Source organism: Lontra canadensis, unplaced genomic scaffold (assembly GCF_010015895.1).
Source record: "Lontra canadensis isolate GAN:19392208 unplaced genomic scaffold, GSC_riverotter_1.0 scaffold100, whole genome shotgun sequence".
Classification (NCBI taxonomy): domain Eukaryota; kingdom Metazoa; phylum Chordata; class Mammalia; order Carnivora; family Mustelidae; genus Lontra; species Lontra canadensis.
In genome coordinates, this window is record NW_022631094.1 from 3,446,684 (window position 1) to 3,469,039 (window position 22,356).

The window sequence follows — 22,356 nt, forward strand, 5'->3', positions numbered from 1 at the left end:
TGCATATGTGAGCTGGAAAGCTTTGTCTTTTTTTGTTTTTACTAGATTTTATTATCACTCAAAACCACTTCATTTATGAAATATTGAACTTTAATACCCCATTGTCTTCTAAATTTCTATTCATTGTTACTTCTAGTTTGTTTGCCTCTTTGAGCCCCAATTATCATTCATAATGCAGATTAATACCAATGGTTCATTATTTTCATGAGTTAATGAAGACTTTAATAATTAAGTGTCCCAATAATTTGTCTATATTGAAATGTATGCTTTTCATTGTTACTAAAATTATAATATTTGCTTTTAGAAATACAAACAAATGGAAAATAATTTTCAAGTGTTATTAGAGGAGAAATTAGGGCTGGAAAGTGAACTACAGAAGTTAAAGAATCCTGAGGTTAGTTCAATTTTAGTGTCTGAAAATGGTAGAATACCTAAAAAACCTTATTTTGTAGGATAGAAATTAAAGATATATTTAAATGTTTTATAATACATTTTTGATATTAATAGTTAACAGCTGTGCTTTAAAAAATAAAATAAAGCTATTTTCTAAATTACCATATTAGCTATTAAAACCAAAAAGATGCTATGAAAAATGGACATAAAATTTAAATATTCCAAAAGACATTTCTAGGCCAAATATTTATTTATGGGTGGGGGGTGGGAGGTTGGGGGAACCAGGTGGTGGGTATTAGAGAGGGCACGGATTGCATGGAGCACTGGGTGTGGTGCAAAAACAATGAATACTGTTACGCTGAAAAGAAATAAAAAAAATTTTTTTTTCAAAAAAAATTTCAATAAATTAGAGTTTTAAAATATATTTCATTTCTTTTTAAGTCCTAAAAAATTTCCAGTTAACATACAATGTGATATTAGCTTCAGGTGTACAATTTCCTTATTCAACCCTTACATATAACACCCATTGCTCTTCATAACAAGTAAACTCCTTAATCCCCATCACCTGCTTAACCCATTCCCCCACCCACCGCCTTACTGGTAACCCTCAATTTGTTCTGTACAGCTAAGAGTCTGTTTCTTGGTTTTCCTCATTCTTTTTTTTCCCCTATGATCATTTGTTTCCTAAATTCCACATATGAGTGAAGTCATATGTTATTTGTCTTTCTCTTATTTTTTAAAAGATTTTATTTATTTATTTGAGAGAGAGTGAGAGAGTACAAGCCAAGGGGAGCAGCAGAGGGAGAGGGAGAAGCAGGCTTCCCACTCAGCAGGGAGCCCAATATGGGGCTCGATCTTAGGACCCTGGGATTATGACCTGAGCTGAAGGCATATATTTAACTGACTGAGCCACCCAGGCACCCCTCTCTGACTTATTTTGCTTAGCATAATATTCTCTAGTTCCATCCATGTCATTGCAAATGGCAGGAATTCATTCTTTTTCATGGCTGAGTAATGCTTCTGTGTGTGTGTGTGTGTGTGTGTGTGTGTGTGTGTGTTCACACACCACATCTTTTTTTACCCATTCAACAGTCAGTGGACATTTGGACTCTTTCCATAATTTGGCTATTGGTTGATAATCTGCGTGCACATATCCCTTGGAATTAGTATTTTTGTATTCTTTGGGTAAATACTTAATAGTGCAATTGCTGGATAGTAGATAGTTCTATCTTTAACTTTCTAAGGAACCTCCATACTGTTTTCCAGAGTGGCTATACCAGTTTGCATTCCTACCAACAGTGCAAGAGGGTTCCCCTTTCTTCATCTCCTGCCAACATGTGTTGCTTCCTTAGTTGTTAATTTTAGCCATTCTGACACATATGAGGTGATATCTCATTGCAGTTTTGATTTGCATTTCCCTGATGATGTTGATCATGTTTTTATGTGTCTCTTGGCCATCTGGATATCTTCTTTGGAAAAATACCTATTTATGTCTTCTGACCATTTATTAACTGGGTATTGAGTTTTACACATTCTTTATATATTTTGGATACTAAACCTGTCATCAGATTATGTCATTTGATAATACCTCCTTTCATTCCAAAGATCACCTTTTAGTTTTGTTGATTGTTTCCCTCTCTGTGAAGAAGCTTTTTATTTTGATGTCCCAATAGTTTATTTTTGCTTTTGTGTCTCTTGCTTCAGGAGACATATTTAGTAAGAAGTTGCTACAGCTGATGTCAAAGAGTTTATTGCCTGTGCTCTCCTGTAGTATTTTTTTTTTTTTTATAATTTTAATGTATACAGCCACAAGCTGGAGATCTTATTCAAATACAGGCTCTGATTCCATTCTGGGATGGGACCTGAGTTTCTGCATTTTTTTTTTAAAGATTTCATTTTATTTATTTGACAGACAGAGATCACAAGTAGGCAGAGAGGCAGGCAGAGAGAGAGGAGGAAGCAGGCTCCCTGCTGAGCAGAGAGCCCGTTGTGGGGCTCTATCCCAGGACCCCGAGATCATGACCTGAGCCAAAGGCAGAGGCTTTAACCCACTGAGCCACCCAGGTGCTCCCTCCTGTAGTATTTTGATGATTTCTTGGCATTTAGGTCTTTAGACATTTAGACATTTAGGTCTTTAATCCTAATCCTTTAGTCCTTTTGTGTATGGTGTAAGAAAGTGGTCCAGTTTCATTCTTTTGTACATTGTTGTCCAGTTTTCCTAACATCATTGGTTGAGAAGACTCCTTTTTCCATTGGATATTCTTTCCTGGTTTGTTGAAGATTAATTGAATATGTACTTATGGGTTAATTTCTGGGTTTTCTGTTCTGTTCCATTGATTTATGTGTCTGTTTTTGAGCCAGTACCATACTGTCTTGATGATGACAGCTTTGTAATAGAGCTTGAAGTCTGGAATTGTGATGCTTCCTGACTTACTTTGCTTTTTCAAAGTAGCTTTGGATATTCAGGGTCTCTTGCACCACACAAATTTTAGGATTGTTTGTTCTAACTCTGTGAAAAATGCTATTGGTATTTTGATAGGAATTGCATTAAATGTGTAGAATGCTTTGGATTATATAGACATTTTAACAACGTTTGTTCTTCCAGTTCATGAGCACAAAATGCCTTTCCATTTCTTTGTGTCATCTTCACATTCTTTCATCAGTGTTTTTTTTTTTAAGATTTTTTTAATTTATTTGACAGAGAAAGAGAGATCACAAATAGGCAGAGGGTCAGGAGGAAGCAGGCTCCCTGCTGAGCAGAGAGCCTGATGCAGGGGTCGATCTCAGGACCCTGAGATCACGACCTGAGCCGAAGGCAGCAGCCCAATCCACTGAGCCACCCAGGCGCCCCTTTCATCAGTGTTTTATGGTTTTCAGAATATAGCTCTTTTACTTCTTACTTACTAGGTTTATTCCTAGGTATCTTATGGTTTTTGGTACAATAATAAGTGGGATTGATTCCTTGATTTCTCTTCCTGCTGTTTCACTGACATGTAGAAATGCAATAGATTTCTCTTTGTTGATTTTTGTATCCTGAAACTTTACTGAATTCTTGTATCAGTTCTAGCAATTTTTTTGGTGTAGTCGGATTTTCTATATAGAGTATCATGTCATCTGCCAATAGTGAAACTGTGATTTCTTCCTTGCTGATTTGATAGTTTTATTTCTTTTTGTTGTCTGATTGCTGTAGCTAGGATTTCCAGTACTATGTTAAATAACAGTGGTGAGAGTGGATATCCCTGTCTATTTCCTGACTGTAGATAAAAGCTCTCATTTTTTCCCCATTAAGAATGATATTAGCTGTGGGTTTTTCATATGGCCTTTATGATGTTGAGGTGTGTTTCTTTTACCCCTACTTTGTTGAGGATTTTTAGAATGGATGTTGTACCTTGTCAAATGCTTTTTCTACATTTATTGAAAGGATCATATTGTTTATCCTTTCTTTTGTTAATGTAGTGTATCACACTGATTGATTTGTGAATATTGAACCACCCTTACAGTCCAGGAATAAATCCCACTTGATTTGGGTGAATTATCTTTATTTTTTTTAATGTGCTGTTGGATTTCGTTTGTTTGTATTTTATTGAGAATTTTTGTATTCTTGTTCATTAGGGATATTGGCCTGTAGTTTTCTTTGTTATTGGAATCTTTATCTAGTTTTGGTACCAGGGTAATGCTGACATCATGGAATGAATTTGGAGGTTTCCTTCCCTTTTTTTTTTTTTTTTTTTTTTTTTTTGGAATAGTTTGAGAAGAATAGATATTAACTCTCTTTAAATGTTTGGTAGAATTTGCATTTGAAGCCATCTGGCCCTGGACTTTTGTTTCTTAGGAAATTTTTTATTACTGATTCAGTTCCTTTGCTGCTCATTGTTTTTTTCAGCTTTATATTTCTTCTGGTTTCGGTTTTGATAGTTTGTATGTTTATACATTTCTAGGAATTTATCTGTTTCTTTCAGGCTTACTGGCATACAGTTTTTCACAATATTCCCTTATAATTGTTTGTGTTTTTGTATTTTGTAGTTATTATTTCTCCTCTCATTTGTCATTTTATTTATTTGGGTCCTTTCTCTTTTCTTTTTGATAAGTTTGGCTAGGTGTTTATCAATTTTATTAAATATTTCAAAGAACCACCTACTGGTTTCAATGATCTGTTGTTTTTTTTTAGTTTCGATAGCATTTGTTTCTGCTCTAATCTTTATTATTTCCCCCCTTTTGCTAGCTTTAGGCTTCATTTGTTGTTCTTTTTCTAGTTCCTTTTGGTGTTTGTTTATTCGAGATTTTTCCTCCTTGAAGTGGACCTATATTATTATATAATTCTCTCTTAAGACCACTTTGCTGCATCCCATATGTTTTGAATCATTGTGTTTTCATTTTCATATGTTTCCACAAATTTTTATTTTATTTTTTTCTTGATTTTCTGGTTGGCCCTTTCATTGTTTAGTATCATATTGTTTAACCTCCATGTATTTTTGGTCTTTCCAAATTTTTTCTTGTTGTTGACTTCAAGTTTTATAGCAGTGTAGTTAAAAGATATGCATGGTATAATCTCAGTCTTTCTGTACTTATTGAGGTCTGGTTTGTGATCTAGTATGTGATATTATGGAGAGTGTTCCATGTACGCTCAAAAAGAATGTGCATTTTACTGCTTGGGGATGGAATGTTCTAAATATATCTGTTAAGTCCATCTGGTATAATATGTCATTCAAAGCCATTTTTTCCTTGTTGATTTTCTGCTTAGATGATTTGTCCATTGATGTAAATAAAGTGTTAAGCTTCCCTATTATTATTGTATTATTATCAATTATTTCCTTTATGTTTGTTATTAATTGTCTTATATATTTGGGTGCTCCCACCTTGGGAGCATAAAGATTTGCAACTGTTAGATCTTCTTGTTAGATAGTCCCCTTGATTATTTCCTTCTTCATCTCTTGTTACGGTCTTTGGTTTAAAATCTAATTTGTCTCATAAATATTGCTACTTCAGCTTTTTTTTGACTTCCATTTGCATGGTAAATATTTCTCCATCCCCTCACTTTCAATCTGCAGATGTCTTTAGTTCTAAAATGAGTCTCTTGTAGGCACCATATAGATGGGTCTTGTTTTTATATCCATTCTGACATACTTTGTCTTTTTATTAGAGTGTTTTGTCCATGTATATTCAGAGTAATTGTTGATAGGTATGAATTTGGTGTCATTGTATTACCTGTAAAGTCAGTGTTTCTGGACATTTTTCCATTCAAAGAGTCCCCTTTAATATTTCTTGCAGGGCTGGTTTAGTGGTTATGAACTCCTTTGGTTTTTGTTTCTCTGGGAAATTCTTTTTCCTTTCCTATTTTGAATCATAGCCTTGCTGGATAGAATATTCTGGCTGCAGATTTTTCCTGTTCAGCACTTAGAATATATCATGCCACACTCTTTAGGCTTGCCAAGTTTCTTTTAAAAAAATCTCCTGCTAGCCCTATGTGTCTTTCCTTATAAGTTAGGGACTTTTGTCTTCCTGCTTTCTTAGGCTGTTTTTCTTTATTGCTGTATTTTGCAAATTTTATTTCAATATGTCTTGGTGTTGCTGGCCTGCATTTATTGATTTTAATGGGAATTCTTTGTGCCTCATGGATCTGGATTTGTGTTTCCTTCCTCAGATTAAGGATGTTTTCAGCCATTATTTTCTCAAATAAAATTTCTGCCTCCTTTTCTCTCTCCTCTTCTTCTGGGACTCCCATAATATGATTTTTATGTTTGGTGGAGTCACTGTTGTTATGTTCCATAATTCTTATTTCTGTCTTTTGTTCAGTTTCATTATTTTCCATTATCTTATTCTCTGTTTCACTTATTTGTTCTTGTGCTTCTTCCAGCCTTGTGTTCATTACATCCAGTCTGTTTCTAATCTTGGTTATTGCATTTTTCATTTCTAAATGATTTCTTTTTAACTCTTATCTCTGGGGTAAGGGCCTCCCTGAAGCCTTCCATTCTTATCTCAAGCCCAGTGAGTATCCTTGACTATTGTTCTAAATTCTCCATCAGGCATGTTACATATATCTGTTTTACGTAGATCTCTGGCCATCACCTTATCTTGTTCTTTCTTTTGGGATGAATTCCTCCATCTTGGTATTTTGTTTAAGTGTCTGCCTTCTCTGTGTTAGAAAAGCCAGTTATGTCTCCTGCTCCTGAGAGTTAAGGGCTTTATGAAGAAGAGATATGATAGTGCCCAGGGCCTGGCACTTCAAGGGAATGTCTCTGGTGTGTGCTGCATGTGCTTTGCTACTGTATTTTGGCTGCTCTATCCTTTAGGCCAATCATCTGAAGAGGCTGTCCTCACCTGCAATTGGCAGTATTTGGTCCTTGGCCAGAATATGGTGACTTTTAACAAGGCTTGCTTGTTAAATGAGACCTGATACTACTTCCACTAGAACTGAAAGCCTCACAGACTCTCTGGTTGGGAGATGTGCTCTGGGTAGGGGTTTCTGCTGGTCTTCTGGGGGAGGGGCCCTCTCCACTGGGACTGAGGCAAACTTGATGGAAAAGGGGAGAGTGCCTGAGTGCAGGGGTGTAGTACTTGCTATAAGCAGGTCAGGCAGCTAGTGTTGGCGCTCTGCTGATTTCAGGTGGCTCTGTGTTCATGATGAGAGGTGGGGGAGAGACATGGTACCAGTCAGCTCCTTTGTCCCCAGAGAGGCATCACTGTAAATGCTGCCTCCAGGGATTCTTCAGATTGCTGATTCCACACCATCTGTCCCTGGGTCATTTGACTGGCTTTTCTCCAGGAGTAGGGCAATGACCTCTGGGGTCTATACCAGCCAATCCTGGTGACCTTTCAAGCTTCAGTCTTTAAGCCCTATCTGATGCAAGAGCTCATGAAAATCTGCCCCTCTTGTTTTCCTAGCCAGTGGCTTTGGGGAAATGTTTTTCTTGTGCATTCCCCTGTGTGCTCCTCTCTCACTTGCCTTTCTCTGTGACCACAGCTCCTTCCTCTCCGCAGCACCAAAAGCCTGTTTTGTTGTAGGGAAGATGTTAGGGTTTGAGGTTGATAGGAAAGAATTCTTGAGATGTCTTTGGAGCAAAAATGGTGATTTTATTAAAGTATGGCGCCAGGACCCATGGGCAGAGAGAGCTGCAGTGGGGTTGTGAGGGGTGGTGATTATATACTATGTAGTTGGGGCACTTAAGGAAAAGGGAGATTTTGATAGAATTTTCATGTGTTAAAGAAGACACACAGAATACCAGAAGTTTTGCTGTTTGTCAAGTTAAGGTTTTTCCTTCTAGTAAGGCATTTACAGTAAGATAGTTGGGAGCTTCCTGGAGGAATGTTACATTCCTCCTATCACACATCCTTATCAATGTGGGTTTAAAAAAAATTCAATTTTATTTACATTTCTTTCTGCCTCAGCCTCCCTCAACTTTATGGAGGGGAGTGTGATGTTAGGGCTTCAGGAAACTGAGTTATGGGTCTCTGGAAATTAGGCTATTGATAAGAAACTTCTTCCTTTTAAATCACTAGGACATTTGTGAACTGAGGGAGATTCCTGTCTTGCAGGACTGTGATCTCTATTAATTCACTATTTGTTTTTCCTTTCCTTAGCTCTAGGGCAGCCAGGAGTATCTGAGGAATGTCGCATATATCACATGGAGGGCAGTGTAGGGTGCCAGCTTCTGTTTTGTTCTTAGCTAGCCTTCTGCTCCCTTATCATGTTTCTCCCCCAAACCATGTCTTCCTACTTCATAACTTCTTTGATGTGGCTTCTTCTCTCCCATTGAGGAGTTTGTTCTGTTAGCCTTCGTGATAATTTCTGGGGTATTTAGAATGATTTTTGTTAGGGAACCTGGACTGGATTGCCTGACAGAAGAACTAAATGGCACTCAGCGATCTTGGAGGATAGGAGGTTTATTTGACACTGGCGGGCTCAGAGGAGAGTGATCTCCAAAGGTCAGAGCCCTGAGCAAAAGCAAGGGAGATAATTTATACACTTCTTCTTCCATATACCTGGCAATTTTGGCATGCACAGCAAGCGGGGCCAGAAGAAGAACCTGGAAGAGCCCTGGGGCAGGGACTGGCCTTCCCCTGCTGGCTTGGTCTGCTATCTTAGAACACAGATTTTCCTTATCAGTTTGATAGTTTTCTAGTTGTGTTTGTGATGAGTCTGGTGTCTTCCTACTCCTTTGCCATCTTCTCTTCCACCTCCTCAAATACACATTTTATTGTATTTGCAGTTATATAATGTATGTGTACAGATTCACTATACCAAGTAGAGGATAAAATTTGTCTGCTTTTTTCTCCTTTGCTTTTTTAAAAATAGCTTATAAAAGTCAAACTATAGACAACATCAAATGACTTAGAAATAAATTTTTATTAACCATTTAAATTCATAAACTGTATGTTTCATTGTAAGGTCAACATAAAGAAAGGAAAGTACTCTTGAATTCATTAATGTTGGTTTCTTGATATTTCTTCCTTACTAGAGGAGGAAGCAGGAGGAGGACCAGGAAATTTGCTGCTTAATCAGTTAGAGAAACAGTGATCCTACACAAGTGTTCAATATAAGATCAGGGCTGTCACATATGTTCAGTTAGGAATAATTTCATTTATATATAGTTCCAAGTAGGAGTAGAAAACTAAAAAATAAATAAAGAGTAGTAAATTATCATATTAAATAATTGAATAGTCTGGCCAAGTGTGGGAATTTTGCAGTACTTTAATCATGCACTAGATCTACATTAAAAAAACTTGGAAAATTTTTAGATGTCTTGAAGATGCTGCCACAGTTTCTGATTTTGCATTCTTGTGTTATTTCTTGAGGTTTTGTGTCTCTAAACCACAGTTATTCTGCTCTATAGAACAAAGATTTTTGTCTGGGCCTCTTCAATATGTGGTCTACGATACAACATGGTTTTCTTATTTGATTTATAGACACTTTGGTGCTTGTTGATAGATTATACCTCTATTTTTGTCTTCGTTCCTGCACATCACTACTGCTTCACTCCTCAGTTGGGTTAAATGGATGATGGGTTTTAAATAGGGCACTTGTCATGATTGTCACGATGAACACTGGGTATTGTATGTAAGTGATGAGTCTCTAAATTCTACACCTAAAACTAATAGTGCATTATATGTTAACTGAGATTTAAATGAAAACTTGAAAATAAAATATATTAAATTCAGTGGCCACATTTCCAATACTTTACATATGTAAGATATAATCAATGAATGACTACTCTTAACTTCTTTCATTGGAAATTACTTGTAGCATTTCTAATCATTGTGGGGAAATGTGAAGGAGAAATGTGGAAGGAGCATTATTACATGTATGGTAGTAATATTATATCCACACAAAGGTAGTGATGAAGCGATCTTAAAAGATAGTATTTTTTCAGAGAAGAGTGTTGGTGTAATAGGTTGGTAGGGAGAGGATAATGGCTATGTCAATGTTATGTCAAGCTCAGGAATTCGAATAACAAATATAGCCGTTTTCTTCCAAAGGAGGCTTACTTTCCCAACTTAATTATCTCTTTTAACTTATTTTTTCTAGACAACCAATTTTTTAAATTGAAATATAGTTGACACACAATTTATATTAGTTTCAGGTATATAGAATAGTGATCCAACAACTTTATATGCTATACTATGCTCACCACAAGTGTAGTTATCATCTGTCACCGTGGAACACAGTATAATAATGTTGACTATATTTCCTAGGTTGTACATTTTATTCCTGTGACTTGTTCATTCCTTAACTGGATACCTGTACCTCCCATTCACCTTTACCCATCTTGCCCATCCTTCCTCCCTTCCATCTGGCAACCACCAGTTTGTTCTCTGTATTAATAGTTTTTTTTCCTGTTGTTTTGTTGTTGTTGTTTGTTTTGTTCTTTAGACTCTACATATAAGTGAAAACATTCGTTATTTGCCTTTGACTTATTTCATTTAACATAATACCCTCTAGATCCACCCATGTTGTTGTAAATGGCAAGACTTCATTCTTTTTTTTATGGATGAGTAATATTCCATTGTATATGTGTACTGTATCTTCCTTATCCTTTTATCTACTGATGGACACTTGGGCTGCTTCCGTAGTTTGGCTATTGTAAATAATGCTGCAGTAAACATAGGTGTACATCCAATCTTTTGAATTAGCGTTTTTGTATTCTTTAAATACTCAGTAGTGCTATTACTGGATTATAAGGTAGTTCTATTTTTAATTTTTTAAGGAACCTCCATATTGGTTTCCACAGTGACTGCACCAACTTGCATCCCCCCCAACAGTGCATTAGTGTACATTTTTCTGTATATCCTCACCAACACTTGTTATTCTGTTTTTGACTTTAGCCATTCTGACATGTGTGAGGTGATCTTTCATTGTGGTTTTGATTTGCATTTCCCTGATGATGAATGTTGATAAGAATCTTTTCATGTGTCTATTGGCCATCTGTGTGTCTTCTTTGGAAAATTGTCTGTTTATGTGTATTCAAACAATTTTAATAAAAGCTGCATTTGATTCCTATCCTTGTATGCCAAATCTTAATCAGTAGTTTTGCAGATGTCACTTAAAGCTTTTATTTACTTTTTTTTGCAAGCCGGAGAAACTGACTCTACATAACACAAGAAATTTATTGGATGGGTATTATGGTAATTCAAAGAGTTGAAGGAAAATTGAACAGTATGCTTGGTGAAGGCTAGAACCAGGACAACTCTGGGAGTCAAAATAATAGGAGCTCATGGACATCCTCTACTTCTGTCCTTTCAGAGAATTTTTAGAGAAGGAGCTTATGGCTATTCCCTCATCCCCCATCACTTTGGATACTGACTCTGGAATTACTCAGCTCCAACTGCTTCTCTTCCATAATAGTCAAGTTTTAGGTGATAGGATCTTATTGGCTTTGCTTAGGTCAAATGTCACCAGTACAGTTTGAGATGGGGGAGGTGCAGAACCTGCTTTAATATGCGGTGCTGTTTCTTAACAAAAGGTAAAAAAAAAAAAAGATACTGGGCACAAATATCCCGTGTCTACTATAACTTGGTAGTGTTTCCCTAGTTAGTTAATTATCCATTTTTTAAAAAGATTTTATTTATTCATTTGTCAGAGAGAAAGTGCAAGTGAGCACAAGCAGGGAGAGCAGCAGGCAGAGGGAGAAGCAGGCTATAATTTGTCAGGGGCACTTAAGTTTTTGATATGTATTAGCTTATATACAATTTATATTCAGTAAATTGCCATAAGAAACATTTTGACTATATCCTTAATTTTGTTTTGCTTCTGTTTAGATAGTTTTCCTTGAAAGGTAGCACACTGATTCTCAAAGTAAAATTGAAATCTTATTAATGTATATTATCTTTTATATCTCTCTAATTTATTACTTCATTAACTATCTATTTCTGGCTTATATAAAATTACACAGAAAACAAAGTCTACATACAATAGGACAAAGAAAACTATAAAAACTGAGAAGAAAAAAGACAAAGGAAAACCTGAGGATTCAGAAGAGTAAGTTAATCTTTTTCCTTGCTAATTTATATTTTCTTTTTATACAAATAATTAAAGGTAATGTATAAAATAATTAAAGTTACATAAACATAACTTATTAACCATTTCTAAAAGATATATAACACTACGTAATACATGTTTTATAGACAGACCAGGATATGATGGTGGAAGTGGGCTGAGAAGGGAAAAACAAAGAACTAAAGGTGATTTAGAAGGGAGAATGAATCACAAGATATTGAGGAATAAGTAAAAAGAATTAAATCTGAAAATCATTTTAGGGACAAAGGATTTACATTGTTTCCATGATGGTTTGGCTAATGATTTGTGATTTGTACATTAACTCTTTATTCTGGGCTGTTCTTTCTTTTTTTTTTTTAAACTGTACTTCTTGATTATACATATTATATAAAATCAATCATCTATTTTTTATATATGTAGATCATTGTAAAGTGGCCTTATTAAGTGAATATTTTCTTTAGTAATATAAAATTTTCTCTTTGCATTTTGAATTTGCTTTAGTCAAATCCTAATATAAATATATAATTTTAAAAAGAAACTATAAATTCAATCTTTATAGAATTTCACAAATTCTGAAAAGAAATTCAATGGACAAATAGTCTTGAACTTTGTCTCAGAAAAGAAAAGATGACCACACTCTTTCCTTTTTATTTTTTGCTTGTTTTGTTTCTTAAATTCCACATATGGTACTTGTCTTTCTCAGTCTAACCTATTTTGCTTAGCATAATATTCTCTAGCTCCATCCACATCATTGCAAATGGCAAGATTTTGTTCTTTTTAATGTATGAGTAATATTCCAGTGTGTGTTCCAGTGTGTATATTAATGACATTCCTCAAGCTGATTTCTCACTGGTATGATTAAAATATGGAAGTGAGATAAGGCAAGGATTTTCAAAGTGCACTGATCTTTTTTTCCTCTCTGGTCATCTTAAGTTTTTATTTAAATTCTAGTTATTTGATATATAATGCAATATTAGTTTCAGGTGTACAATACAGTGATTCAACACTTCCATACAATACCCCCTGCTCATCACAAGTGCACTTGTATGTCTATATACATACATCACATCTTCTTTATCCATCAGTCAGTGAGCACTTGGACTGTTTCCATAATTTGGCCATTGTAGGTACTGCTGCTATAAACATCAGGGTGCATGTATCCCTTTGAATTAGTATTTTTGTATTCTTTGGGTCAATACCTACTAGAGCAATTACTGGATCATAGGATAGTTCTATTTTTAACTCTTCGAGGAACCTCCGCATTGTTTTCCAGAGTGGCTGCACCACTTTGCATTCCCACCAGTAGTGTAAAAATGTTCCCCTTTCTCCATATTCTTGCCAACACCTATTGTTTCTTGTGTTTTTGGCAAACCAAGAAACAGACTCTTAACTATAGAAAACAAACTGATGGTTACCAGAGGGGATAGGTCAAATAGGTGATGGGGATTAAGGAGTACACTGTGATGAGCACTGAGTGTTGAATGGAAGTGATGAATCACTGCTTTGTACAATTGAAACTAGTATTACACTATATATTAACTAACTGGAATTTAAATGAAAACTTAGGAAAAGATGACCATAGAGGAAAAAATGATCAATGTACTTTGAAAATCCTTGCCTTATTCCACTTCCATATTTTAATCATACCAATGAGAAATTAGCTTGAGAAATGTTGTTCAATTATTTATCACTTATATGGATTTATGATTCTTAAAAATATGAATTTCTCCCGAGGAATTTTATTTAAAAATGGTTTAAGTACCAAAGAAATCAAAAGTAGTCATGCAATTTAAAATAACATGATACATTTAAAAATCTTTTTAATAACAGGAAGAAGTCTCTAGTCAGAGAGCTTAAAATAAAAGGAGATTTGCTTGAAGTCCAAGTAAGACACATACTTTCTCTATGCATCTAAATTTAATTAGGATATGCTCTGATAATTATATGTGCAGACAACATTAGTATGCATGTGAACATAGGGATGTGTATGTGTATGTGTGTGTATTTATCTGTATTAAAGTTCTTTCTGAGGTAGTTCTTCCTTATTGGTTGACTTTTCTCAGTAAGTTCCAGAAAATAAAATGGTAAATCCAAGCATGTTTATTGTCAAGGTTATGACAATCACCATGGGTTACTCAACTACAGGTAATATCATGGAGGAAATAAGATCATACTGGGAGTCATAACAGGGTCTTACTAAGTTTTGTGACATTGGACAAGTCCTTTTAACCTACTTGAGCTTTGTATTTTTGGTCACTAAAATGGGTAAAACAATATCTTCTCTATCTCAAAAAGGTATATATGAGAGGTGTAAAAATCAAATAAGAAAAAATGAATTTGTGAACTATAGAGCCCACACTTTTTTATGTCATCCAGTCAAAGGTAAATACCTTTTATTTCATCTTTATATTGGAATACCTTTATTTTTTTGTGTACAAGTTAACTTTTTTTAATAACTGCCAGAGCATCATACCACTCATATCAGTGAATGGCTGGACAAGTATACACCTGAATTCTGTAAGAAACAGGTAACATACATTTGAAGAAAATGAGAGTACCCTCAAGATATTGAATATAAAATATTATGGTGTTAATTTTCTTTTTCTGCATAACAAGTTACCATAAGTTTTTCAGTTTTTAAAACAACTTATATCATCTCATGATTTGAGTGGGTTAGGAGACTGAGCAGACTTATCTATGTCCTAGTTTGTCCTATGCTCACTCAAGGCAATTAAGGTGTTAGGTAAGCTCTATTCCATTCTCTTAGGGTACTCTTCTAAGCTCATGTGGATAGAGCTCATGTGGCAAACATCAGTTCCTTCCTAGGACTGAGGCATTTGGCCATGGGACCTTTTCCATACGCAGTTTATATCACAGCTGCTTGCTTCTTCCTCAAGGCCAACCAAAGGTTTCTCTCTTTTGCTAAGGCAGAGTCTTAAATAATGTAACATGATCATGAGAATGATATCTCATCACTTTAGCTATATGCTGCAATCTAATAAAGTAAGTGGCATCTCATCACTTTGCTATCTTCTGTTGGCTAGAAGCAAATTACAGGTCTCACCCATACTGGATTATTCAGAGCATAACTACAGGGATGGCGATCATGCTGGCCATATTAGAATTAGAATTCTGCCTACCACATTTACCATTTTATTTTCTATAGAACAGTATTGTTTCCTGTTTTGTTGAAGATTAATTGACCTTATAATCATGGAGCCTATTTCTGTGTTTTATATTCTGTTCCATTGTTCTATGTGTCTGTTTTTGTGCCAGTACCATACGATTTTGATTACTATGGCTTTGAAATCTGGAATTGTGGTACTTTCAGCTTTGCTTTTCAATTTCAAGATTGCTTTGGCTATTTGAAGTCTTTTGTGGTTCCATACAAATTTTAGGATTGTTCTACTTCTGTGAAAGGTTTTGGAGGGGATGGGGGTGGGGGGTTGGGTGAGCCGGTGGTGGGTATTAAGGAGGGCACATATTGCATGGAGCACTGGGTGTGATGCATAAACAATGAATCTTGGAACACTGAAAAAATAAAATTAAATTAAATACTGTTGGTGTTTTGATAGGGATTGGGTTAAATCTGTAGATTGCTTTGGATAGTATAAACATTTTATTATTTTTATTTATTAGCATTTTAAAAAAGATTTTATTTATTTATTTGTCAGAGAGAGAGAAAAAGAGCATGCAGGGGGAGTGGCAGGCAGAGGGAGAAGCAGGCTCCCCACTGAGCAGGGAGCCTGATGTGGGACTCTTATCTCAAGACCCTAGATCATGACCTGAGCCTAAATAAGGCAGATGCTTAACTGACTGAGCCACTCAGGCATTCTGGTATAAACATTTTAACAATATTTTTCTTCCATGCCATAAGCATGGAATGTCTTTCTATTTCTGTGTGTCATTGTCAATTTCTTTCATCAGTGTTTTACACTTTTCAGAATTAGGTCTTTCACCTCTTTAGTTAAATTTATCCTTGGTATCTTATGTTTTTGGTGTAATTATAAATGGAATTATTTTCTTAATTTCTCTCTGTACTGCTTCATTATTAGTGTATTGAAATTCAGTGGATTTTTGTACATTTATTTTGTATCCTGCAACTTTACTAAATTCAGTAATCAGTCCTAGTAATTTTTTTGTGGAATCTTTTGAGTTTTCTGTATATGGTATCATGTCATCTGCAAATAGTGAAAATTTATTCTTCTTTAACAGTTTGATGCCTTTTCTTTCTTTTTGTTGTCTGATTGCTTTAGCTAGTATTTCTAGTTCATAAATCATGAACTAGATTTCATGAACTAGATTTCATGAATAAACGTGATGAAAGTGGACAGCCTTGTCTAGTTCCTGACCTTAGGGGAAAAACTCTCAGTTATTCACAACAGTATGATGTTGTGTGAGTTTTTCATATAAGGCCTTTTGTATGTTGAAGTATGTTCCTGTTAAACTACTTTGTTGAGGGTTTTTATCAAGAATGGATGTTATTCTTTGTCAAATGCTTTTTCTGCATTTACTGAAATGATCACATGGCCTTTATCCTTTCTCTTATTGATGTCATGCATCACAAAATGATTGAACCAACTTTGCATTGCACGAAAACTTGATTGTGGTGAATGATGTTTCTAGTATATTGTTGGATTTGGTTTACTAGTATTTTGTTGAGGGTTTTTGCATTTGTGTTCATCAGAGATATTGGGTGATAGTTCTCTTTTTTTGTGGTGTCCATCTGGTTTTGGTATCAGGGTAATGCTTGCCTAATAGAATGATTTTGAAAGCATTCCTTTGTCTTCTCTATTTTTTGGGTTATTTGAGAAAAGTAATATTCTTCTTCAAATGTTTGCTAGAATTTGCCTGTGAAGTCCTCTGGTCCTGGACTTTTCTTTGTTGGGATTTTTTTTTTTTAATTTATTTTCAGTGTAACAGTGTTCATTGTTTTTGAACTACACCCAGTGCTCTATGCAGTCCGTGCCCTCTCCAATACCCACCACCTGGTTCCCTCAACCTCCCACCCCCCCCGCCCCTTCAGAACCCTCAGATTGTTTTTCAGAGTCCATAGTCTCTCATGGTTCACCTCCCCTTCCAATTTCCCTCAACTCCCTTCTCCTCTCCATCTCCCCTTGTCCTCCATGCTATTTGTTATGCTCCACCAATAAGTGAAACCATATGATAATTGACTCTCTCTGCTTGACTTATTTCACTCAGCATAATCTTTTCCAGTCCCCTCCATGTTGCTACAAAAGTTGGATATTCATCCTTTCTGATGGAGGCATAATACTCCATAGTGTATATGCACCACATCTTCCTTATCCACTCGTCCGTTGAAGGGCATCTTGGTTCTTTCCACAGACTGGCGACCGTGGCCATTGCTGCTATAAACATTGGGGTACAGATGGCCCTTCTTTTCACTACATCTGTATCTTTGGGGTAAATACCCAGTAGTGCAATGGCAGGGTCATAGGGAAGCTCTATTTTTAATTTCTTGAGGCATCTCCACACTGTTCTCCAAAGAGGCTGCACCAACTTGCATTCCCACCAACAGTGGAAGAGGGTTCCCCTTTCTCCACATCCCCTCCATCACATGTTGTTTCCTGTCTTGCTAATTTTGGCCATTCCACATGGTGTAAGGTGGTATCTCAATGTGGTTTTAATTTGAATCTCCCTGATGGCTAGTGATGATGAACATTTTTTCATGTGTCTGAGAGCCATTTGTATGTCTTCATTGGAGAAGTGTCTGTTCCTGTCTTCTGTCCATTTTTTGATATGATTGTCTGTTTTGTGTGGGTTGAGTTTGAGGAGTTCTTTATAGATCCTGGATATCAACCTTTTGTCTGTACTGTCATTTGCAAATATCTTCTCCCATTCTGTGGGTTGCCTCTTTGTTTTGTTGACTGTGTCCTTTGCTGTGCAGAAGCTTTTGATCTTGATGAAGTCCCAAAAGTTTATTTTGGCTTTTGTTTCCTTTGCCTTTGGAGACATATCTTGAAAGAAGTTGCTGTGACTGATATCGAAGAGGTTACTGCCTATGTTCTTCTCTAGGATTCTGATGGATTCCTGTCTCATGTCGAGGTCTTTTATCCATTTTGAGTTTATCTTTGTGTACGGTGTAAGAGAATGGTCGAGTTTCATTTTTCTGCATATAGCTGTCCAGTTTTCCCAGCACCATTTATTGAAGAGACTGTCTTTTTTCCACTGTATATTTTTTCCTGTTTTGTCGAAGATTATTTGCCCATAGAGTTGAGGGTCCGTATCTGGGCTCTCTATTCTGTTCCACTGGTCTATGTGTCTGTTTTTATGCCAGTACCATGCTGTCTTGGTGATCACAGCTTTGTAGTAAAGCTTGAAATCAGGTAATGTGATGCCCCCAGTTTTATTTTTGTTTTTCAACATTTCCTTAGCGATTCGGGGTCTCTTCTGATTCCATACAAATTTTTGGATTATTTGCTCCAGCTCTTTGAAAAATACCGGTGGAATTTTGATTGGAATGACATTAAAAGTATAGATTGCTCTAGGCAGTATAGACATTTTAACAATGTTTATTCTTCCGATCCAAGAGCATGGAATGGTATTCCATCTTTTTGTGTCTTCTTCAATTTCTTTCATGAGTGTTCTGTTGTTCCTCGAGTACAGATCCTTTACCCCTTTGGTTAGATTTATTCTCAGGTATCTTATGGTTCTTGGTGCTATAGTAAATGGAATCGTTTCTCTAATTTCCCTTTCTGTATTTTCATTGTTAGTGTATAAGAAAGCCACTGATTTCTGTACATTGACTTTGTATCCTGCCACGTTGCTGAATTGTTGTATGAGTTCTAGTAGTTTGGGGGTGGAGTCTTTTGGGTTTTCCGTATAAAGAATCATGTCATCTGCGAAGAGAGAGAGTTTGACTTCTTCCTTGCCAATTTGGATACCTTTAATTTCTCTTTGTTGTCTGATTGCTGTTGCTAGGACTTCTAATACTGTGTTGAACAAGAGTGGTGAGAGTGGGCATCCTTGTCATGTTCCTGATCTCAATGGGAAGGCTGCGAGCTTTTTCCCATTGAGGGTGATATTTGCTGTGGGTCTTTCATAGATAGATTTTATGAAGTTCAGGAATGTTCCCTCTATCCCTATACTTTGAAGCATTTAATCAGGAACGGATGCTGGATTTTGTCAAATGCTTTTTCTGCATCAGTTGCGAGGACCATGTGGTTCTTCTCTCTTCTCTTATTAATTTGTTCTGTCACATTGATTGATTTGCAAATGTTGAACCATCCTTGTAGCCCAGGAATGAATCCCACCTGGTCATGGTGGATAATCTTTTTAATGTGCTGTTGGATCCTTTTTGCTAGGATCTTGTTGAGAATCTTAGCATCCATATTCATCAGTGATATTGTTCTGAAATTCTCCTTTTTGGTAGGGTCTTTGCCTGGTTTGGGGATCAAGGTAATGCTAGCTTCACGGAAAGAGTCTGGAAATTTTCCTTCTGCTTCAATTTTTTGAAACAGCTTCAGGAGAATAGGTGTTATTTCTTCTTTGAAAGTTTGGTAGAATTCCCCAGGGAATCCATCAGGTCCTGGGCTCTTGTTTTTTGGGAGATTTTTGATCACTGCTTTAATCTTGTTACTAGATATCGGTCTATTCAGGTTGTCAATTTCTTCCTGGTTCAGTTTTGGGAGTTTATAGTTTTCCAGGAATGCATCCATTTCATCTAGGTTGCTTAGTTTATTGGCATATAACTGTTGATAATAACTTCTGATGATTGTTTCTACTTCCTTGGTGTTAGTTATGATCTCTTCCTTTTCATTAATAATTTTATGAATTTGGGCTTTCTCTCTTTTCCTTTGGATTAGTGTGGCTAATGGTTTATCGATCTTATTGATTCTTTCAAAAAACCAGCTTCTAGTTTCATTGATACATTCTACTATATCTATCGTTTCTACCTCATTGATCTCAGCTCTAATCTTGATAATTTCCCTTCTTATGTGTGGAGTTGGTTTGATTTGTTGTTGATTCCCCAGTTCTTTAAGGTGTACAGACAGCTGGTGTGTTCTGGATTTTTTAATTTTTTTTGAGGGAGGCTTGGATGGCTATGTATTTCCGCCTTAGGACCGCCTTTGCTGTATCCCATAGGTTTTGGACCGAAGTGTCTTCATTCTCATTGCTTTCCATGAATTGTTTCAGTTCTTCTTTGATCTCCTGTAGGGGATTTTTTTTTGATTACTGATTCAATTTCTTTGCCTGGTAATCACTGTGTTCAAATTTTCTATTTCTTCCTGCTTCATTTTTGGTAGGTTATATGTTTCTAGGAATTTGTCCATTTCTTCTAGGTTGTCCAATTTGTTTGTATATAATTTTACATAATATTCTCTCGTAATTTTTTGTATGATTGTGGTATCATTTGTTATTTTTCCTCTTTCATTTGTGATTTTGTTTTATTGGAATCCTCTTTTTTTCATGATTCTATCTAGTGGTTTACTAATTTTGTCCATCTCTTCAAAGACCCAGCTCCTGATTTCATTGATCTTTTCTATTGTTTTTTAAATTTCTGTATCATTTATTTCTGCTCTAACTTATTATTCTCTTCCTTCTGTTGGGTTTGGGTTTTGTTTATTCTTCTTTTTCTATATCCTTTAGGGGTAGGGTTGGGTTGCTTATTTGATATTTTTCTTTCTTCTTGAGGTAGGCCTTATTGCTATAAACTTTCCTGTTTGAACTGCCCTTGCTGCATCCCAAAGATTTTGGACTGTTCTGTTTTCACTTTGTTTGTCTCCATATAGTTTTTGATTTTTTCTTTGACTTCTTGGTTGACCCATTCATTGTTGAGTAGCATCTTATTTAACCTCCACATATTAGTAGTCTTTCCAGATTTTTCTTGTTGTTGATTTCTAGTTTTATAGCTTTGTGGTCAGAAAAGGTGCAGAATACTACTTTGATCTTTTCAAATTTCTTGAAACTTGTTTGTGGCCTAATATGTAGTCTGTGCTGGAAAATGTTCCATGTGTACTTGAAAGAATGTGTATTCTGCTGTTTAAAATGGAATTTTCTAAATACATCTATTAATCCTGTCTGGTCTAGTCTGTCATTCAAAACCACTGTTTTGCTGTTGATTTTCTGTTTGGGTGATCTGTCCATTGATGTAAGTGGGGTGTTAAAGTCCTCTTCTTACTATGGATTAATTCTTTCATTTTTGTTATTAACAGTTTTATGTATTTAGGTGATCCCATGTTGGGTGCATAAAATTTATAATTTATAAAATTTATAATTGTATCACTTTTATTATTATATAGTGTACTTCTTTTTCTCTCATTACAGTCTTGGTTTTAAAGTTTATTTTGTCTGACATAAATATTGCTACTACCACTTTCTTTTGACATCCATTTGCATGATGTTTCTCCATTCCCTCACTTTCAATGTACAGGTCTCTTCAGGTATGAAGTTAGTTTCTTGTACACGGCATATAGATGAGTCTTGTTTTTATATCCACTCTGTTTCCTTATGTTCTTTGATAGCATTTAATCCATTTACACTCAAAGTAATTATTGATAGATATATATTTATTGCCATTTTGTTATATGTTTTGTCGTTGTTTCTATAGTTTTTCTCTGATCCCTTTAGCTCTAGCTATCCTTAATCATTTGCTGGTTTTCTTTAGTGATATACTTAGATTTCTTTTTCTTTATTCTTTTCATATCTATTACTGGATTTGGGTTTGGGGTTGCCATTAGGTTTGTACAGAACATTGCATGTAACAATCTGTATGAAGTTGATGGTCACTTAAATTGGAACCCATTCCTTACTCTGTCACTCTTCCCCATTTTAGGTATGTGGTGTCATATTATAAATCCTTTTTTTTTTTTTTTAAGATTTATTTATTTGACAGAGAGAGATCACAAGTAGACAGAGAGGCAGAGAGAGAGAGAGGAGGAAGCAAGCTCGCTGCCGAGCAGAGAGCCTGATGCAGGACTCCATGCCAGGACCCTGAGATCATGACCTGATCATGAGGCTTAAACCACTGAGCCACCCAGGCACCCCTATAAATCCTTTTATTTTGTGAATCTCTTCACTGATATTTACAGATAGACTTATTTTTACTTCTGTTTGTTTTGTACTTTTCATACTCTCACTTACGGTCTTTCCTTTCCACTCTGAGTCCCCTCTAATATTTCTTGTGGGGATGATTTAGTAGTCATGAGCTCCTTTAGTTTTTATTTGTCTGAATAACCCTTTATCTGTTCTTCTATACTGAATTATAGTCTTGCTGAATAGAGTATTTTTGGCTGCAGATTTCTCCCTTTCAGCACTTTGAATTTATCATGCCACTCCTTTCTAGTCTGCAAAGTTTCTGCTGAAAAACCAGCTGATAGCCTTATAGGGTTTCCCTTGTATGTAACTGTTTTTTCTCTTCTGCTTAAAAAAGTATCTCTTTATCACTACATTTCAATTAGCATAAGTCTTGGTGTGGACCTCCTTGGATTGATTTTGTTGGGGGAATCTCT

General features: G+C 35.7%; 1 protein-coding gene across 1 annotated transcript in view; it reads left to right on the forward strand.

The window, feature by feature from the left end:
* Positions 1 to 22,356, forward strand: part of LOC116855275 (coiled-coil domain-containing protein 7-like) — a 136,462-nt gene that overhangs the window by 88,965 nt on the left and 25,141 nt on the right. The window contains exons 13-15 of the mRNA XM_032837881.1: positions 305 to 394; positions 11,781 to 11,866; positions 13,715 to 13,769. Of these exons, the coding sequence (XP_032693772.1) occupies positions 305 to 394; positions 11,781 to 11,866; positions 13,715 to 13,769 (231 nt within the window). The remainder of the gene's footprint in view (positions 1 to 304; positions 395 to 11,780; positions 11,867 to 13,714; positions 13,770 to 22,356) is intronic.